Below are 17,593 nucleotides of genomic sequence, written 5' to 3' on the forward strand. Positions count from 1 at the left end.
ACTGATTTTCACGAACCTGCTCAAAACCAGGCCCAAGTTTAAATTCGATCCCTTTCCTGAGATACCAGAGACACCTGCAGGGCTATGTGCCAGCTCAGGTTACAGGTGGTGCAGTTTGTTCACTGCATGTTACTAAGAGAAATGCTCCAATCTGCCACTTCTGATTTCAGAAATGATAATAAAAGACAAGAATGATTCAGTCAGAAAAAGCCCCGGAAACAGATGCCCAGCGTGGTGGACCATCCCCAGGCCAACAGAAAGCGAGAAGACGACGCGGAGCCCCAGGCCCCAGCAGGCAGGCTCCGTGCACGCCCGCCTGCACGCCGTGTCACACACCTGTGTAGCCCATCTGCCAGAGCACGTCCGCCTGCAGGGTCTGAGCCACCTGGCGGGGAATGGCTCTCAGCAGCCGTCGACTCGAGTGCCTTCCGGTGGCGTGCCAGAAGCCGGAGCCCAGGGAGAGGCTCGCCCTCCGCAGAGGACGTGACGACTGCCACTTCTGGCCCCAGCGGGTTTCGTTGCAGGGCACGACGGGGTCAGCTAGGGTGAAGGAAGACAACGGTGAACGGAAGAACACACACACGCACCCGGCTGTCAGCAGACGGTCACCTGACCTCAGGGCAGAGCCATGTTCTCCCTTTTCTGGGAGAATCGTCTCAGTGCAGTCCTAACTACAGGGTATTACTTAGTCAAATAATTCCCAGATAGTACTTTAAACCTGTTTAACCACGGTAAATCAGTAAAGAACAACAAAATGACTGTTTAAGAACTTAAGCCAACTGTGACATTAAAACCAAAGAAAAACCTGGCTTTCATCATCAGTTTGTTCTCACTGATGAAGAAGGGGAAAAACAGATTCAGGAAAACTGCTACTAACCAATCACGAAGTTTTACAGTCCTAGATTTCTGGAGAGGAAAACCCATGATATATAACCCACTGAATACATCTCTGGTCATATATCAAAGGACCTTTTAAAAAAGTGGACACTGGCGAAGAGATTTCACAAATAAGACCAGTGTAAGCAAACAATGCAAACAATGAAGGATAGAATTAAAAGGGAGAGTATGATCCTGCGGGGGAAGCAGGACACACAGCAGACTCATAGAATGGCAGCACTCCTGCCTCAGAATCAGCCCTTGGGACATTCGGATCTGGCTAAAAGGTCCATGAGAGTCTCACAGGCATGGGAAGCCATGACACGGTGGCAAAAAACAATCTAAATGAAAGATCCTGGTGAACAAGACCCCAGCAGAAGGAACAGGCCATCAAGGAGGGAGGCGCCTTTCTCTGAAGGGAGGCAGGAACCTCCACTGTGATACAGCCTTGACTAAACAAGTTCAGAGTCGGTGAACTCAAGGGGCTTCCATAGCCTAGACAACTCATGGCAAGAGTCTCGGGTGACGTCATAAATAAGAGTGCCAATTGTTAAATCAACCACGGGAGTCACTGAGTACAGGCTCCCCAGGCAGGATCTCTGTCCTTAATGTGTTTTACTATGAAACTTAAAAACAACACTACTAGTCGAACAATGCCCTATACGTTGTGCGGTTGTGTGAGTGCAGCCTGTTGAAATCCTTGCTTAGTGTATACTAAGTTGATCTTCTGTATATGAAGGTAATTGAAAATGAAACTCGATGAAGGGCAGGATGGGAGTGGGAGAGGGGAGGGCCGCGGGAGGGAGGGAGGTTGGGGGGGAGCCACAACAATACAAAAGTTGCACTTTGTAAATTCACATTTATTAAATTAAAAAAAAAGAGCTTATGGGGGGGGAAAAGTCATTGTAATTCATAAACTGTACTTTGGAAATTTATATTTATTAAATAAAAGTTAAAAACAAAAGTGGACACTGGGGGGCGGGGCTGTGACACAGGTTAACTCACTGCCTGTGACGCTGGCATCCCACACGGGCGCCAGTTCGACTCTCAGCTGCTCCACTTCCAATCCAGCCCCCTGCTGATGCTGCCGGGGAAAGCAGTGGAAGACGGCCGAAATCCCTGAGCCCATGCCACCCTCATGGGACACCCTGAGGGCCCGGCTCCTGGCTTTGGTCTGACCTAGCCCAGGCCATTGCGGCCATTTGGGGAGTAAACCAGACAATGGAAGGTCTGTCTGTCTCTCCTTCTCTCTTTGTAACTCTGCCTTTCAAACAAACAAAGTAAGGGGCTGGCCCTGCGGGGTAGTGGGCAAAGCTACCGTCTGCAGTGCTGGCATCCCATCTGGGCACTGGTTCAAGATCTGGCTGCTCCACTTCCAATGCAGCTCCCTGCTAATATGCCTGGGAAACCAGCAGAGGATGGCCAAGTCCTTAGGCCCCTACAACCACTTGAGAGACCTGGATGAAGCTCCTGGCTTCAGCCTGGCTCAGTCCTGGCCTTTGTGGCCATTTGGGGAGTGAACCAGCAGATGGAAGATCTCTCTCTGCCTCTCCCTCTCTGTATGCTTGCCTTTCAAATAAAATAAATAAATCTTTTTAAAAAATTAAATCCTTAAAAAAGTGTACGCTGGACTCAACAACCTCATCTACTAGAATTCCACCTTTCAGAAACAAAAACAGGAGTGGGGAGGGGATTCTGGGGGCAGAGCTACTCTGCGATCCTGACTTATGGACGCAGGCCTTGCTATACACTGCTGCCAAAATCTGCCAAGCTGTACTCTTAACAGGATGAATCTTACTATCTGCAAATTCATGTTATTTTGAGGGGGAAAGAAAGACCTTTTCCTTTATCTTTCAAAGCTCACGTTGTAACAAGAACAAATCACTACGAGGAGGCTGGAGCAGACAGTGCCGAGGGAGAGGATGAGGGTGAGGAATATTAACCTGTCTGCACACGCTGCTGTTGTTTGTGTCTTGTGAAGCTGTCAATAAAAGTGATGTTTGCATAAAAAAAAAAAGAACAAATCGCATTTCTCCTCAGCAGTCTGAAGAAACGCAGCGGTGTCTCGAAGGCCAACTGCTTGGCTGGCAGCTCACTAGGCTAATCCTCCACCTGCAGCGCCGGCACACCGGGTTCTAGTCCCGGTCGGGGCGCCGGATTCTGTCCCGGTTGCCCCTCTTCCAGGCCAGCTCTCTGCTGTGGCCCGGTAGGGCAGTGGAGGATGTCCCAGGTCCTTGGGCCCTGCACCCCATGGGAAACCAGGATAAGTACCTGGCTCCTGGCTTCGGATCAGCGCGGTGCGCCGGCCGGCCGCAGCATGCCGGCCGCAGTGGGCACTGGAGGGTGAACCAACAGCAAAAGGAAGACCTTTCTCTCTGTCTCTCTCTCACTGTCCATTCTGCCTGTCAAATATATATACGTGTGTGTGTGTGTGTGTATATATATGTGTATATGTATGTGTGTATATATATGTGTATGTATATGTGTGTGTATATATATATGTGTGTGTATATATGTGTGTGTATATATGTGTGTGTGTATATATGTGTCTGTATATGTGTGTATATATATGTGTGTGTATGTGTGTCTGTATATGTGTATATATGTGTGTGTATATGTGTATGTGTGTATGTGTGTATATATATGTGTGTGTATATGTGTATGTGTGTGTATATATGTGTGTGTGCATATATGTGTATGTGTGTATGTGTGTGTGTATATATGTGTCTGTGTGTGTGTATATATGTGTGTATATATGTGTGTGTGTATGTGTGTCTGTATATGTGTATATATGTGTGTATGTGTGTATATATGTGTGTATGTGTATATATATGTGTGTATGTGTATATATGTGTGTGTATATGTGTGTATATATATGTGTGTACATGTGTGTATGTATGTGTGTATATATGTGTATGTGTGTATATATGTGTGTATATGTGTGTGTATATGTGTGTGCATATATGTGTATGTGTGTATATGTGTGTGTATATGTGTGTATATGTGTGTATATATGTGTGTATGTGTGTATATATGTGTGTGTATATATGTGTGTATGTGTATATATATGTGTGTATATATGTGTGTGTGTATGTGTGTGTATGTATATATGTGTGTGTGCATATATATATGTGTATGTGTGTGTATATATATAAAATTAAGGCCAACTGCTCTGAGTTGTATTCCAGCCGTCCCAGGCCACACCCATGAAAGTGCCGGCACCCAGCGCAGTCAAGCCAACCCCACGGGGTCATTATCTGCAGTGCAACTGAATCGCTGTGCCCTGGAATCTCCCTGTTGGTTCTGGTCTCTGGGTCGACAGCAGGCCAGCACTGAGTTACTGACTGAGAGCAGCAGCAAGCCTGTCCCACTGTGCCCTCAACAGGCCAGAATGCACCTGGAACACTGCACTCAGCTCTGGGCTTCACACCTTAAGGACAGCGCAGAACTGAAATGGATTTGAGGGAAAACAACTGAAATGGTGAGGGGACGAAGTCCGTGTGACCCAAGGAGCTGTGGGGAGAAAAGGGTGTTCTGAGACAGAAGGAACCCTCGCAGGGGACAGCAGGGCCTCCCCGAACACCCGAACGACAGGCCTCTGCATAGCATCTTCTCTTTTTTTAGGATGTATTTTAGTTATTTGAAAGGCAGAATTACAGAGACAGACAGAGAGGCCTCTCATTTGCTGGTTCACTCCCCAAATGGCTGCTTCCTTCAGATCTCCTACATAGGTGCAGCAGCACAAGGACTTGGGCCACCCTCTGAGGCTGTCCCAGGCCATCAGCACGGAGCTGGTCTGGAAGGGCTGCAGCAGGGACTGGAACAGTGCCATATGAATGGGGGCAGGCTAACCGGCAGGGCCACAGCACCAGCCCGGCGTATCTTTAAACACTGTCATGAGGCAAACAGGTCAGATCCATCTCACAGCATGCAGGACAGCACCAGGCAGACGCGATCCAAAGTGACACAGGTTCTTTAGCTCATGGGAAAACAAATCCTTCTACCACTAAGAGCTGAGACCTATTTAACACTTAACTTCCTGAAAACTCAGCTGAGCTCTCCTCCCATGTGTGACTCCCTTTGTCTCCAGAAGAACCCGGGGAGGAAGGTGGTGCTACATCCATTCTATCCATGAGCAGCTCTCGGCGAACTGCCAGAGGAGCGGGCGCACCGGCAGGTAACGGACTTCCCCACAGGGGAGGCAGACTCGGCGTGTGGCAGACAAGCAGGGGTGCTGTGGACACCTGTGCTGCAATCAGGCTCTCTTCCATTTTCCCAGAAACAGTCTGCAGCTCTTTAAGGTAAATCAAATCAAATCAAATCATACACAATATACACATCTGGCTGATTTCGCCAAGTCAGATTGGCTTTTATCCTCCTGGATCGTTTTGAGATGCTGTTGTTTTTCAAGGAGAAAAATGACGCAGAACATCTGGATGAGCAAAGGGAAGTCTGAAGAAGTCAGACCCCCGCGTCCTGCAGCTGACTGGGGAACGGCTGTGTGGTGCTGTGCAGAGCAGTGGGCCTGCTGCTCTGTGTGTTTGGATGCAGTAAAACCTTAGGAGCTCCCAGGCCTAGACTACGACACAGAAGAGCAACACTTCTTTCTTCTTCCATCCAATGAAAGAAATGACATTAAACACTACAAGAAGCAGTATGTTGGGGCAGGCACTGCGGCACAGCAGGTAAAGCTGCCGCCTACAGTGCTGGCAGCCCATATGGGCGCCGGTTTAAGACCCGGCTGCTCCTCTTCTGATCCAGCTCTCTGCTGTGGCCTGGGAAAGCAGTGGAGGATGGCCCAAGTCCTTGCCCCTCACCCACGTGGGAGACCTGGAAGAAGATCCTGGCTCCTGGCTTTGGATCAGCGCAGCTCCAGCCATTGTGGCCAACTGGAGAGTGAACCAGCAGATGGAAGACCTCTCTCTCTCTCTCTCTCTTCTTCTATCTGTATAACTCTTTCAAATAAATATATAAATCTTAAAAAAAAGCAGCAGCCGCAGCAGCCGCAGCAGCAGCAGCAATGTGCTAGTTAACCTGTCTTACGATAAACAGGAAATAATCTTTCCTTTGGTAAGACAGGTGCTCTGGAAAACACCATGTAACAAATACGGTGTTTGTTATTTGAGGATAAATTCTATCTTAATTAGCCAGCTGTCACGGCGTAGGAGACTCAGGCCTGAGCTGAGAAGGGAAAACTGCCCATCCTCACAGCTGCACAGTCACGACTGAGATAGTACTGAATGTGCCATCACGTCTCGGGGCAGGAGGCCTGGAGACAAGAAAATGACTCAAAGAAAAGACATTTTTCCAAGAGCACCTTAAGAAATAAAAGGACGCACTCAGAGGAGCCAAAGCCAAGTAAGAGGACACAGAGGCATGGCCTTTCCCTTCAGGCTGTGGCGGCTCACAGCAGTGAGCTGGTGGGGAATCAGCTCCCACGGAAACAAACAGCCCACCCTGCCCCTCGGCCCCGGCATCACCCCCACCCTGCCCCTCGGCCCCGGCATCACCCCCACCCTGCCCCTCGGCCCCGGCATCACCCCACCCTGCCCCTCAGCCCCGGCATCACCCTGCCCTGCAGTGCCAGCCTTGAGTTTCCTACGAGGACAGTACGAAGTTTCTTTAAACAATAAAAATGAAGAACTTCTGCCAGGAGGCTCCCCGGCTGGTGAACAGGCAGAGGGACGCGGGCGGGCACTGACCACTCCTCACCACCCTGCACGCGAGGGGGACACACAGGAGCCCTCGGTACTCACAGTCAGCGTACTTCAGGGAACGGAAGACCTTCCGCTGGGGGGTCACCCGCTTGATGTTCGGATGATCTTCCAGTGTTAGCAGCCCCACTTTCTGCTTTTCTTTTATCTGGATCACCTCAAAATCACTTGGGTAGTCACTGGATGGATTGTTTCGAGGTATAATTCTCCAATTGTCTACTTCACTGCTCTTCAGGGCACTTGAAATAAATGAATTTCTAGCTTTCGCTGTGAAGTATCCATTGAAAGCCACAATATACTCTGAAATCAATAATCACAAATAAGAATTGATGTACACATAACATGGGGTATATCAGTTCTAAAGTTCCACTGGTAGAAGAAAAATTACGTATCTTAATGCCCACAGGGGAAAAAAAAAAGCAGAAAACAAAAAGACTAGTTCAAATGTACAGAAGTTTGAAAAACACCTAAGTGTTTCAGACAGAAAAAAGCCACTCAGAGTCGAATGCGCCGTCAGCGGTCCTTTACCTGTAGAGACATCACGACCGCAGCACAGAGCACGGGCAGAGTGATTCCCGTGCGGTCGCCGGGGCTGCACACACGGGCATCTGCACCTGCGCCCTCCGGGCCCCCATCCACCCCAGCTACACGGCAGCACGCGCCCCACAGCCAGGCTGTACAAGTGACCGTGAACACCAACTCCCTATTTCACACCAGGGAGCTCTGCTGGGACAGAAAGTCAGCAAAGTCAGCACTCGTGTGCTGTGCAGCTTCCGTCCCCTCTGAAATCGGAAACTTACTGTGGAAAAGAGGAGCTGCTCTTTGGCACAAGGTAATGTTTCTGTTCAGTAATTCTCTTTTTTATTTTTATTTACTTTATTTTTGACAGGCAGAGTGGACAGTGAGAGAGAGAGAGACAGAGAGAAAGGTCTTCCTTTGCTGTTGGTTCACCCTCCAATGGCTGCTCTGGCCGGCGCACCGCGCTGATCCGATGACAGGAGCCAGGTGCTTCTCCTGGTCTCCCATGGGGTGCAGGGCCCAAGCACTTGGGCCATCCTCCACTGCACTCCCGGGCCACAGCAGAGAGCTGGCCTGGAAGAGGGGCAACCGGGACAGAATCCGGCGCCCCGACCGGGACTAGAACCCGGTGTGCCGGCGCCGCAAGGCGGAGGATTAGCCTAGTGAGCCGCGGCGCCGGCCTTCTGTTCAGTAATTCTAAAAACCACAGGTGGCAGGCCTAGCTTTAAGGTGGTGTCATTACCGTATTCCACAACCGACGTGGAGAATTCCACCTTCAGAGTCAGGTGCGAGCAGCCAGGGCACGGGGCCTTTTCAAAGGATCTCTTTTCTAGCGTGTCACCCAGATGCTTCTTCCCACACAGTGACACCACCAGCAGAGGCAGCCAGGTGTTGACAAGCTTCATGGTCCTAAGTGAATGCGGTCAGAAAATCGCATAAATTCAAACTGTACTTTTTTCTTCCTCGATTAGAAGTGAACTCCTGCTGCAGGCAGAGCTGCAGCGTCACCGCTCAGCCACCTCACAGTCTTGTCCACCGCAAGTACAAGGTCAGTCCCATGGCCTCTGGAGGCCGGGCCACAAGACGGGCTCTCATTTCTTTCTCCGTTTCTTCTCCATCTTGGGCGCAGGGCTGTCCTCACTGAGGCCGAGACAACCGAGTCCTGTGCTCCATGTGCACCACGGAACCAAGGCCAAGGGCGCTGATGCTCAGCCACTCTGCAGCCAGCCTCTGCAACAGCAAGAGCACAGGGACACAGGGACGCAGTGACGCAGTGACACAGTGACGCAGCGGGGGAGGACAGCTACACCTACACTCAGGGGACGGGGCAGAAAGCCACCCCAGCCATACGAGGGACGGACGAGGTGCAACACGACCATGCAACACAGGCTTCCATTCGCATTTACTGGTTCCTTACTACTTCACGAGGAAAACGTGGGCTTTTTTTTCCTTAAAGATTTATTTATTTATTTATTTGAGAAGCAGTTATAGAGAAAGGTCTTCCATCTGCTGGATCACTCCCCAGATGGCCTCAACTGAGCCGATCCAAAGCCAGAAGCCAGGAACTTCTTCTGGGTCTCTCACACAGGTGCAGGGGCCGAAGGACTTGGGACATTTTCCACTGCTTTCCCAGGCCATCAGCAGAGAGCCTGATCAGAAGAGGAACAGCCAGGACTTGAACAGGAGCCCATATGGTATGCTGGTGCTGCAAGTGGAGGCTAAACTTACTATGGCCACAGCACTGGCCCTCAGGGAAAAAGTTTTAAGACCATCTCAAAAATGCAACAGGAGAAAACAAATGAGGAAAGTGGAAAAAACTAGGGATGAGAGACTACACCAGGAAACGAAGCAGGTTGGCCCCGAGCACCCCAGCAGCCAGAGAGGACTCACAGCCCGGGGTTAAGGAGCCTTTGCCCAGTCTCCATTTCAGATTCTGCGTCCTTCTGTGACAGGCAGCTCGACGCCTGCAGGGATGCCCCCAGCCAGCTGCTCGGAAGAGGCCTGGTGCACGTGCACACACACACACACACACACACCCCTGCTGGAAAAGCAGCCCCCGGGTAAGCCTGCTCCTCCGAGAGTGCTGCTCAGCACCGTCCCCTCTCACAGTCTGAAACACGTTCTGCAGCCCAGGAGGAAAGCACGGAGACCCTTCCTCGCCGCCGACTCGGAGGCAGCCTGAGTGCCCGGAACGCCAGGTCCCTCAGGTCCCTCGTGCGCACACAGCGTGAGCACTCAGCACGTGCGGCCTGGAGAAGGGGCGGAGGAAGCTGCACAGAGCCCGCCCAGACAGCGAGACTCCCCCAGGAGAGGGCCGGGACTGCGCCTGTGGTTGTTTTTGTTTGTTTGTTTGCTTTTTAATAAAACTCGGGACATGGAGTTAGTCACATTTCAGGAGCTAAGCCAAGCTGTTGAATTCATCATTCTGACAAAAACTGGTATTTCAAAGCAACAAGGCTTTGGTTTCTAGAACTCACCTTATATGCTTCCACAAAGCAGTAAGCACTGAGGGGTGTTAAAATTGCCTAACGAATTTATTAAAGTTTAAAAAAGTAGTCTTTAACTGCTGCTATAACAAAAGATGCTGAAAAACAGGCGTACGTCCAGCTGGACTGGAGATCGCAAGACCAGAGCTCAAGGGGCAAAGGGAATTTCCAGCCACACCCATCTCCAGGCAAGACCAACCAGGACTTCAGTCACAAGAAAGAAAACTCAGAGAAGCCCTAAGCAGAGAGGGAACAGGGGACACCTGAAGCCTGCCAGGGAGCCTGGACACTGGCTGCAGCCAGGCCCCCAAGAATGGAGACCAAGCGAACCCCGGGGAACGTTCCTGGGCTATAACATATGATTTAAATGGTCTCTCACTCAATTAGGCCAAGTTTTTATTTTTGTTTTTTTAAAGATTTTATTTGAAAGAGTTACAGAGACAATCTTCCATCTGCTTGTTCACTCCCAGATGGCCACCAACAGCCAGGACTGGGCCAGGCCAAAGCAAGGCACTTCACCCAGGTTTCCCATGTGGGTGACAGGCCCCAAACATTTTAGCCACTTGCTGCTGCTTTTTCCCAGGCCATTGGTAGGGAGCTGGTCTGGACAGGAACCAGTGCCCACATGGGCTGCCCGTCTCGTAGCATCAATGCCTGGCTCCAGGGCCAAATCTTTTTTTTTTTTTTTTTTGGGGGGGGGTGAACCAGCAAATGGGAGTTCTCTGTATCTCTCTCTCAAATATAGAATGTTGGGAAAAATGAACAAAAATTGCTTAAAATTCTTTTGCCTCAAGCTAAAGAATCGGTAACATATTTAGGCTACAAAATAGTAATTAGCGAGCAATCCAGTGACAGAATCTTAGAGCTAAGAGGATTAAAAACTTCAATTAAACCTGTTCCAAATAATTCACTTGCAAGTAAACACAGTGAACTTACATCATAACACAGCATATGTGGAAGAGATACTTGGACATCCTCTGACAACTAAGACAGAGCATACCAGAGATAGGGGCCGCTGCTGCCGCCTGCAGTGCCGGCATCCCTTACGGGTGCTGGTTGAGTCCCGGCTCCTCCTCTTCTGATCCAGCTCCCTGCTGATGGCCTGGGAAAGCAGTGGAGGATGGCCTAAGTGCTTGGGACCCTGCACCCATGTAGGAGACCCAGAATAAGCTCCTGGCTCTGGGCTTTGGATTAGCCCAGCTCCAGATGTTGTGGCCACTTAGGGAGTGAACCAGAAGATGGACGATATCTCTCTCTCTCTATGTAACTCTGCCTCTCAAATAAATAAAATCTTTTTATTTTATTTTTTTTTTATGTGACAGAGTTTTAGACAGTGAGAGAGAGAGAAAAAGAAAGGTCTTCCTTCCGTTGGTTCACTCCCAAATGGCCACCACGGCCAGTGTTGCGCTGATCCGAAGCCAGGAGCCAGGTGCTTCTTCCTGGTCTCCCATGGGGTGCAGGGCCCAAGCACTTGGGCCATCCTCCACTGCCCTCCCGGGCCACAGCAGAGAGCTGGATTGAAAGAGGAGCGACCAGGACCAGAATCCAGCACCCACATGGGATGCCGGCGCCGCAGGCAGAGGATTAACCAAGTGAGCCACAGCGCCGGCCCCATCAAATAAATAAAATCTTTAAAAAAAAAAAAAAAAGCAGAAATAGTTTTTCATTTATTTTAGAGGCAGGAGACAAGAGAACAGAGAGCGACAAGGGACAGAGACAGCACACTTCCACCTTCTGGCTCACTCCTCAAACATCCACAATGCCCAGAACTGGACGAGACTGAAGCTGGAACACAGAACCCAAACCAGGCCTCCCAGGTGTGCACCAGGAGGAAAATGGAAGAAAACCCTGGCGCTGTGATATCAAATCAGACATCTTAACTGCTGGGCCAAACAATCACCCAGGTCTGGGAAATTTTAAAGGAAAAACATCACTAAAGTGATATTTACATGAAGTTTGCCTCTATAGAAAAAAATAAACTTTTTATGGAAAACAGGACACCAAGAAGGCAAGAATCACAAGGCATTCGACCTTACTGATTCACGCAATTTTATAGAAAGCTTCGTGTCTGGAGACTGCCAGGTGCTGCCGGGCCAACACACGCTCTCAGTACTCAGGGACACAGCACTCCAGGTGCTGCACAAACTCAACAAACACAGGAAGGGAAAGCGCCGGGGGAGAGGCAGACCCAGAGCGCCGGGACGCCGGGAGACAGCGGGGTCCTTGCGGGCTGTGGTGCCGCTGCAGCTGGCGCTTCCTGCATCCAGCAGAGCAGCACGAGGATCCCGGGAAAACACACGCTGCGCACCAGGAGCTGCGCCACCGGAACGGGAGTCCGCGGGGAGCGGCTGAAAGATGCGGAGCGGGGAGCGGCTGAAGCGGCTACAAGGGGCACACGGAAATAAAGACGCTCCACGCACCACGAGGAGTGCGAGCCAGCCGGAGCGACCACCGAGCGCCAGGCAGCGCCCCAGGCACAGAAGCAGAGACGAAAACATGGCGGAAAACTGCCCTGCGGAGCTGGCTTCGGCGCAGGACAGGGGTACACAGTGCTCAGCTGGTGACACACACTGGATCTGCAAAGGAGAGACGAGGACACGGCGGAGGGTGAGTTTTTAGCAGAGTTCTGAGAAGGAACCTGCAGGAAGTGGGAAACTGGCCTTGCTGTCCAGGGACAGAAGTGCAAGAGCCCAGAGGCAAGGAAGGTGCCCAGGATGTGTGAGGACAGGCTAGTGTGGTTGTGACACAGTGAGGAGACGGACAGCAGGAGGTGAGCGGTGACTGGGGAGAAAGACCAGGGACAGCCCTGCAGCACAGTTCTGCGCAGACAGGCGACACAAGCTCAGCACATTTTAACCGGACTGCTCGGGCCCCTGCTGGGAGGGGACACAGGCAGAGGCCAGGCATCCCCTGGAAGGCTCCTGTGCATAAACAACCAGCGAGGAGGACGCTGGCTTGGACCCCAGGGGCGGGAGGTGGCAGAGCTCATGAACCAGGTTCAGACCTGAAGGCAGAGCCGGCGGAGCGCCATGAACGCCCGTGGGGGGATCAGCACGGCCTCTTCCCCCAGACCAACAGAGCCTGCGCCTAACGGACGCAAGGGAAACAGCAGGGATGCTGGTTTGGGGGCGCTGGCAGGGCTCTGTTCTGAACACACTAGACTTAGGGTAAGCATCAGGGTGGGAGGCCGGGGCTTCGGGGGTCCCGGCGATCCAGCGCCTTCTCCTCGAGGAGACAACTGACAGAGCACAGAGGGAGGTCAAGAGAGGACGAACAAGAGGAAGGATTTAGCACAAGGAGGCATGTGCGAGTGAGAGAGACTACAGGCTTAGGAATTCTGGCCTCTTCCAGAAAACAGCCACACCAACACACAAGTAAGCCACCAGACTGCACTGCACCAACCTGTCACCCGAGGGCCACACCAGACTGCACTGCTCCAACCTGTCACCCGAGGGCCACCAGACTGCACTGCTCCAACCTGTCACCCGAGGGCCACCAGACTGCACTGCTCCAACCTGTCACCCGAGGGCCACACCAGACTGCACTGCACCAACCTGTCACCCGAGGGCCACACCAGACTGCACTGCACCAACCTGTCACCCGAGGGCCACACCAGACTGCACTGCTCCAACCTGTCACCCGAGGGCCACACCAGACTGCACTGCTCCAACCTGTCACCCGAGGGCCACACCAGACTGCACCAACCTGTCACCCGAGGGCCACCAGACTGCACTGCTCCAACCTGTCACCTGAGGGCCACACCAGACTGCACTGCTCCAACCTGTCACCCGAGGGCCACACCAGACTGCACTGCACCAACCTGTCACCCGAGGGCCACACCAGACTGCACTGCACCAACCTGTCACCCGAGGGCCACACCAGACTGCACTGCACCAACCTGTCACCCGAGGGCCACACCAGACTGCACTGCACCAACCTGTCACCCGAGGGCCACCAGACTGCACTGCTCCAACCTGTCACCCGAGGGCCACACCAGACTGCACTGCTCCAACCTGTCACCCGAGGGCCACACCAGACTGCACTGCTCCAACCTGTCACCCGAGGGCCACACCAGACTGCACTGCTCCAACCTGTCACCCGAGGACCACACCAGACTGCACTGCTCCAACCTGTGACCCGAGGGCCACACCAGACTGCACTGCACCAACCTGTCACCCGAGGGCCACACCAGACTGCACGGCACCAACCTGTCACCCGAGGGCCACACCAGACCGCACTGCTCCAACCTGTCACCCGAGGGCCACACCAGACTGCACTGCACCAACCTGTCACCCGAGGGCCACACCAGACTGCACTGCTCCAACCTGTCACCCGAGGGCCACACCAGACTGCACTGCTCCAACCTGTCACCCGAGGGCCACCAGACTGCACCAACCTGTCACCCGAGGGCCACACCAGACTGCACTGCTCCAACCTGTCACCCGAGGGCCACACCAGACTGTACTGCTCCAACCTGTCACCCGAGGGCCACACCAGACTGCACCAACCTGTCACCCGAGGGCCACACCAGACTGCACTGCTCCAACCTGTCACCCGAGGGCCACCAGACTGCACCAACCTGTCACCCGAGGGCCACACCAGACTGCACTGCACCAACCTGTCACCCGAGGACCACACCAGACTGCACTGCTCCAACCTGTCACCCGAGGGCCACACCAGACTGCACCAACCTGTCACCCGAGGACCACACCAGACTGCACCAACCTGTCACCCGAGGGCCACACCAGACTGCACTGCTCCAACCTGTCACCCGAGGGCCAGACCAGACTGCACTGCTCCAACCTGGCACCCGAGGGCCACACCAGACTGCACGGCACCAACCTGTCACCCGAGGGCCACACCAGACTGCACGGCACCAACCTGTCACCCGAGGGCCACACCAGACTGCACGGCACCAACCTGTCACCCGAGGGCCACACGTGTGTCTCCACAACCACCAGCGGCCGGCCGGAGGAGACGGCCTAAGTGTAGAACCCAGAGGCAGAAACAGCAAGCCTGAGAGGAGGACGGGGAGACACCTCCCGCTGTGTCTCATCCAGCTGAGCTGCTTAGGTTCCAAAAGGCACATGAAAAATCAAGGCTCGAAGGAGACATACTTCTGGGGCCAGCACTGTGGTGTAGCCGGTAAAGCCATCACCTGCGGCACCGGCATCCCATATGGGCACTGGTTTGAGTCCCAGCTGCTTCATTTCCGATCCAGCTCCCTACTGATGTGTCTGGGAAGGCGGCGGAAGATGGCCCAGGTGCTTGCACCCTGCACCCACATGGGAGACGCAGAAGCTCCTGACTCCTGGCTTTGGACTCGCCTGGCTTCAGCTATAGCAGTAATTTGGGGAGTGAAGCAGCAGATGGAAGATCTCAATCTCTTTCTAACTCTGCCTTTCAAATAAATACATCTTAAATAAACAAAAAATATAGCATTTTGATAGACCTATGGCTCAAAACCTGTAACAGAGCCTGAGGCTTGACAGCTCCCCAAGCCAAGAATAAGGCTTCAAAATGCAAACTGCCTCTGAGGAAAACTAAAGGGGCTGGAGGCAAGTAAAAGCCCGGGGCCCTGGGCCCCTACTCCCTACCCGTACACTCGAACTTGCTTGCGGGAAGACCCCCTGTCCCCACGGACACCTTCTGAGGGGCTCTGCAAGCACACACTGCAGCTTCCAGCGTGCGACCCTCCGTGCAGCTGGGCCAGCGACTGCTCCCGCCTGGTTCCCAGCGCATGATGCAAACCCGGGAGCACCTCTCCGGGACAGGCCTGTCACCCAGTGGAAGCAGAGGTTAACCAAAGAACGCCGACAGACAGGCACACACGTCAGACAACCAGACGCGTGTTGTGAAAGGAAGCCTTTCCCCTCGCCTCCTCACCTCTATACTTCCAAGTCACCGTGCTGGGGACAGGCGGGAGAGCCACAGTGGTCTCTTTACTTCTGAGCCACTGTGCTGGGGACAGGTGGGAGAGCCACAGTGGTCTCTACTTCTGAGCCACCGTGCTGGGGACAGGTGGGAGAGCCACAGTGGCCTTCGGGGTACTGCAGTCTGAGCAAGGTGAGGCAGGCGTGTGCGCAGTCAGAGACTGAGTGGGGAAGATGACGGTCCAGGCAATGGGCCGAAGGCCACACATCCAGACAAAACCAATTTGATCCAATAACAGGTACTTACAGATAACAGAAGGGAGCTTCCTGACTGTCAGAGACTATAAATACAAAAACGGAAAAACTGAATAACCACCCGGTATCAGAATGAAACTGAAGTGCTTGGATGAACTCTAGATTTTCAATACAAATAGACAGATGTACAGAAATAAATACAGGAGAGGCAGAGAGAGAGAGAGAGAGAGAGAGAGAAAGGTCTTCCATCCGCTGGTTCATTCCCCAACTGGCCACAACAGCTGGAGTTGCACTGTTCCAAAGCCAGGAGCCAGAAGCTTCTTCCTGGTCTCCCACATGGGTACAGGGGCCCAAGGACTTGGGCCATCTTCTACTGGAGAGAGCTAGATCATAAGTGGAGCAGCTGGGACTTGAACCGGTGCCCATATGGGACGCTGGCACTGCAGGCGGCAGCCTTACCTGCTATACCACAGCGCTGGCCCCAGATCTGGCTTTTTTTTTTTTTTTTTTTTTTTTTTGACAGGCAGAGTGGACAGTGAGAGAGAGAGACAGAGAGAAAGGTCTTCCTTTTTGCCGTTGGTTCACCCTCCAATGGCCGCCGCGGCCGCCGCGCTGCGGCCGGCGCACCGCGCTGATCCGATGGCAGGAGCCAGGAGCCAGGTGCTTTTCCTGGTCTCCCATGGGGTGCAGGGCCCAAGCACCTGGGCCATCCTCCACTGCACTCCCTGGCCACAGCAGACGGCTGGCCTGGAAGAGGGGCAACCGGGACAGAATCCGGCGCCCCGACCGGGACTAGAACCTGGTGTGCCGGCGCCGCTAGGCGGAGGATTAGACTAGTGAGCCGCGGCGCCGGCCAGAGATCTGGCTTTTTTAAAAAAATTTTTAAAAGATTTATTTATTTACTTGAAAGAGTTACACAGAGAGAGGAGAGGCAGAGAGAGAGAGACAGAGAGAGAGGTCTTCTATCCGATGGTTCACTCTCCAATTGGCCGCTACGGCCAGACCTGCGCTGATCCAAAGCTAGGAGCCAGAGGAGGTTCTTCTGGGTCTCCCACTTGGGTGCAGGGGCCCAAGGACTTGGGCCATCTTCTAATGCTTTCCCAGGCCATAGCAGAGAGCTGGATGGGAAGTGGAGCAGCCGGGTCTCGAACCGGCGCCCATATGGGATGCCGGCGCTTCAGGCCAGGGCGTTAACCCGCTGCGCCACAGCGCCGGCCTGATCTGGCTTTCTAAATACCATTCTTCAAGACATGAAGCCAGGCTCTTCAGAGAAAGCTGGCTACAGGCTGGCAAGGTAAGGACAAGATGCATCCGAAACAACTTCCTATACCCCACAGAATGACGGGAACATGTCAAAGGTGACACAGATGTCACTTTGGAGGGGCTCCCACTGGCCAAATCTGAGGCACTCTGAGCTTCCCGGTAAAGAAGGAAAGTAAGAGACCCTTACCTACTCAATAAAATAGGAAACAGGAGCCCACAAGGACACAAGTACAATAAACTCACAGGAGTGGGGACTGTGGCACAACAGTTAAGCCATGCTTGGGACGCCAGCATCCCATACTGGAGTGCCTGGAACTGGATCCCACCTCTGCGGCCAATTCAGTTTCCTGCCAGAGCACACCACGGGAGCTGCGTTCCCATCACCCACCGTGGAGATCCAGGCTCCGCTGTTGTGGCACCTGGGGAGTAAACCAGCGATAGAGGGTGAGGGTGTGTGTGTGCACAAGTGTGCATGCGTGTGTGTGTATGTGTGTTGTCTTTCCTTCTGTCACTGCCTCTCTGGAGAATGAGGTATTAGTCTCAACGTGCCTCTTCACCCCTCACCCTTCACTTGGGGACTCCCCAAGCTACCCAGCAACAGGATACG

General features: G+C 53.0%; 1 protein-coding gene across 7 annotated transcripts in view; it reads right to left on the reverse strand.

Annotated features, from left to right (window-relative positions):
* The window catches only part of MBTPS1 (membrane bound transcription factor peptidase, site 1), a 67,121-nt gene that overhangs the window by 43,547 nt on the left and 5,981 nt on the right, over positions 1-17,593 (reverse strand). For 4 of the 7 annotated variants that reach the window (XR_016224641.1, XM_051847327.3, XM_070062808.2 and 1 more), the window contains 3 exons: positions 7,852-8,339; positions 6,633-6,890; positions 337-540 (listed from right to left, as the gene is read on the reverse strand). Coding sequence is in view for 6 of the 7 variants with exons in the window: in XM_051847327.3 (XP_051703287.3) it covers positions 337-540; positions 6,633-6,890; positions 7,852-8,014 (625 nt within the window). In the remaining variant the exon portion in view is untranslated. Of the gene's footprint in view, positions 1-336; positions 541-6,632; positions 6,891-7,851; positions 8,340-17,229; positions 17,406-17,593 lie in introns of all 7 variants that reach the window. The other 3 variants (XM_089319035.1, XM_089319036.1, XM_051847328.3) reach the window with 2 other exon arrangements.

Source organism: Oryctolagus cuniculus, chromosome 18, assembly GCF_051225735.1.
Source record: "Oryctolagus cuniculus isolate XC-2025 breed Fujian yellow rabbit chromosome 18, ASM5122573v1, whole genome shotgun sequence".
NCBI lineage: Eukaryota > Metazoa > Chordata > Mammalia > Lagomorpha > Leporidae > Oryctolagus > Oryctolagus cuniculus.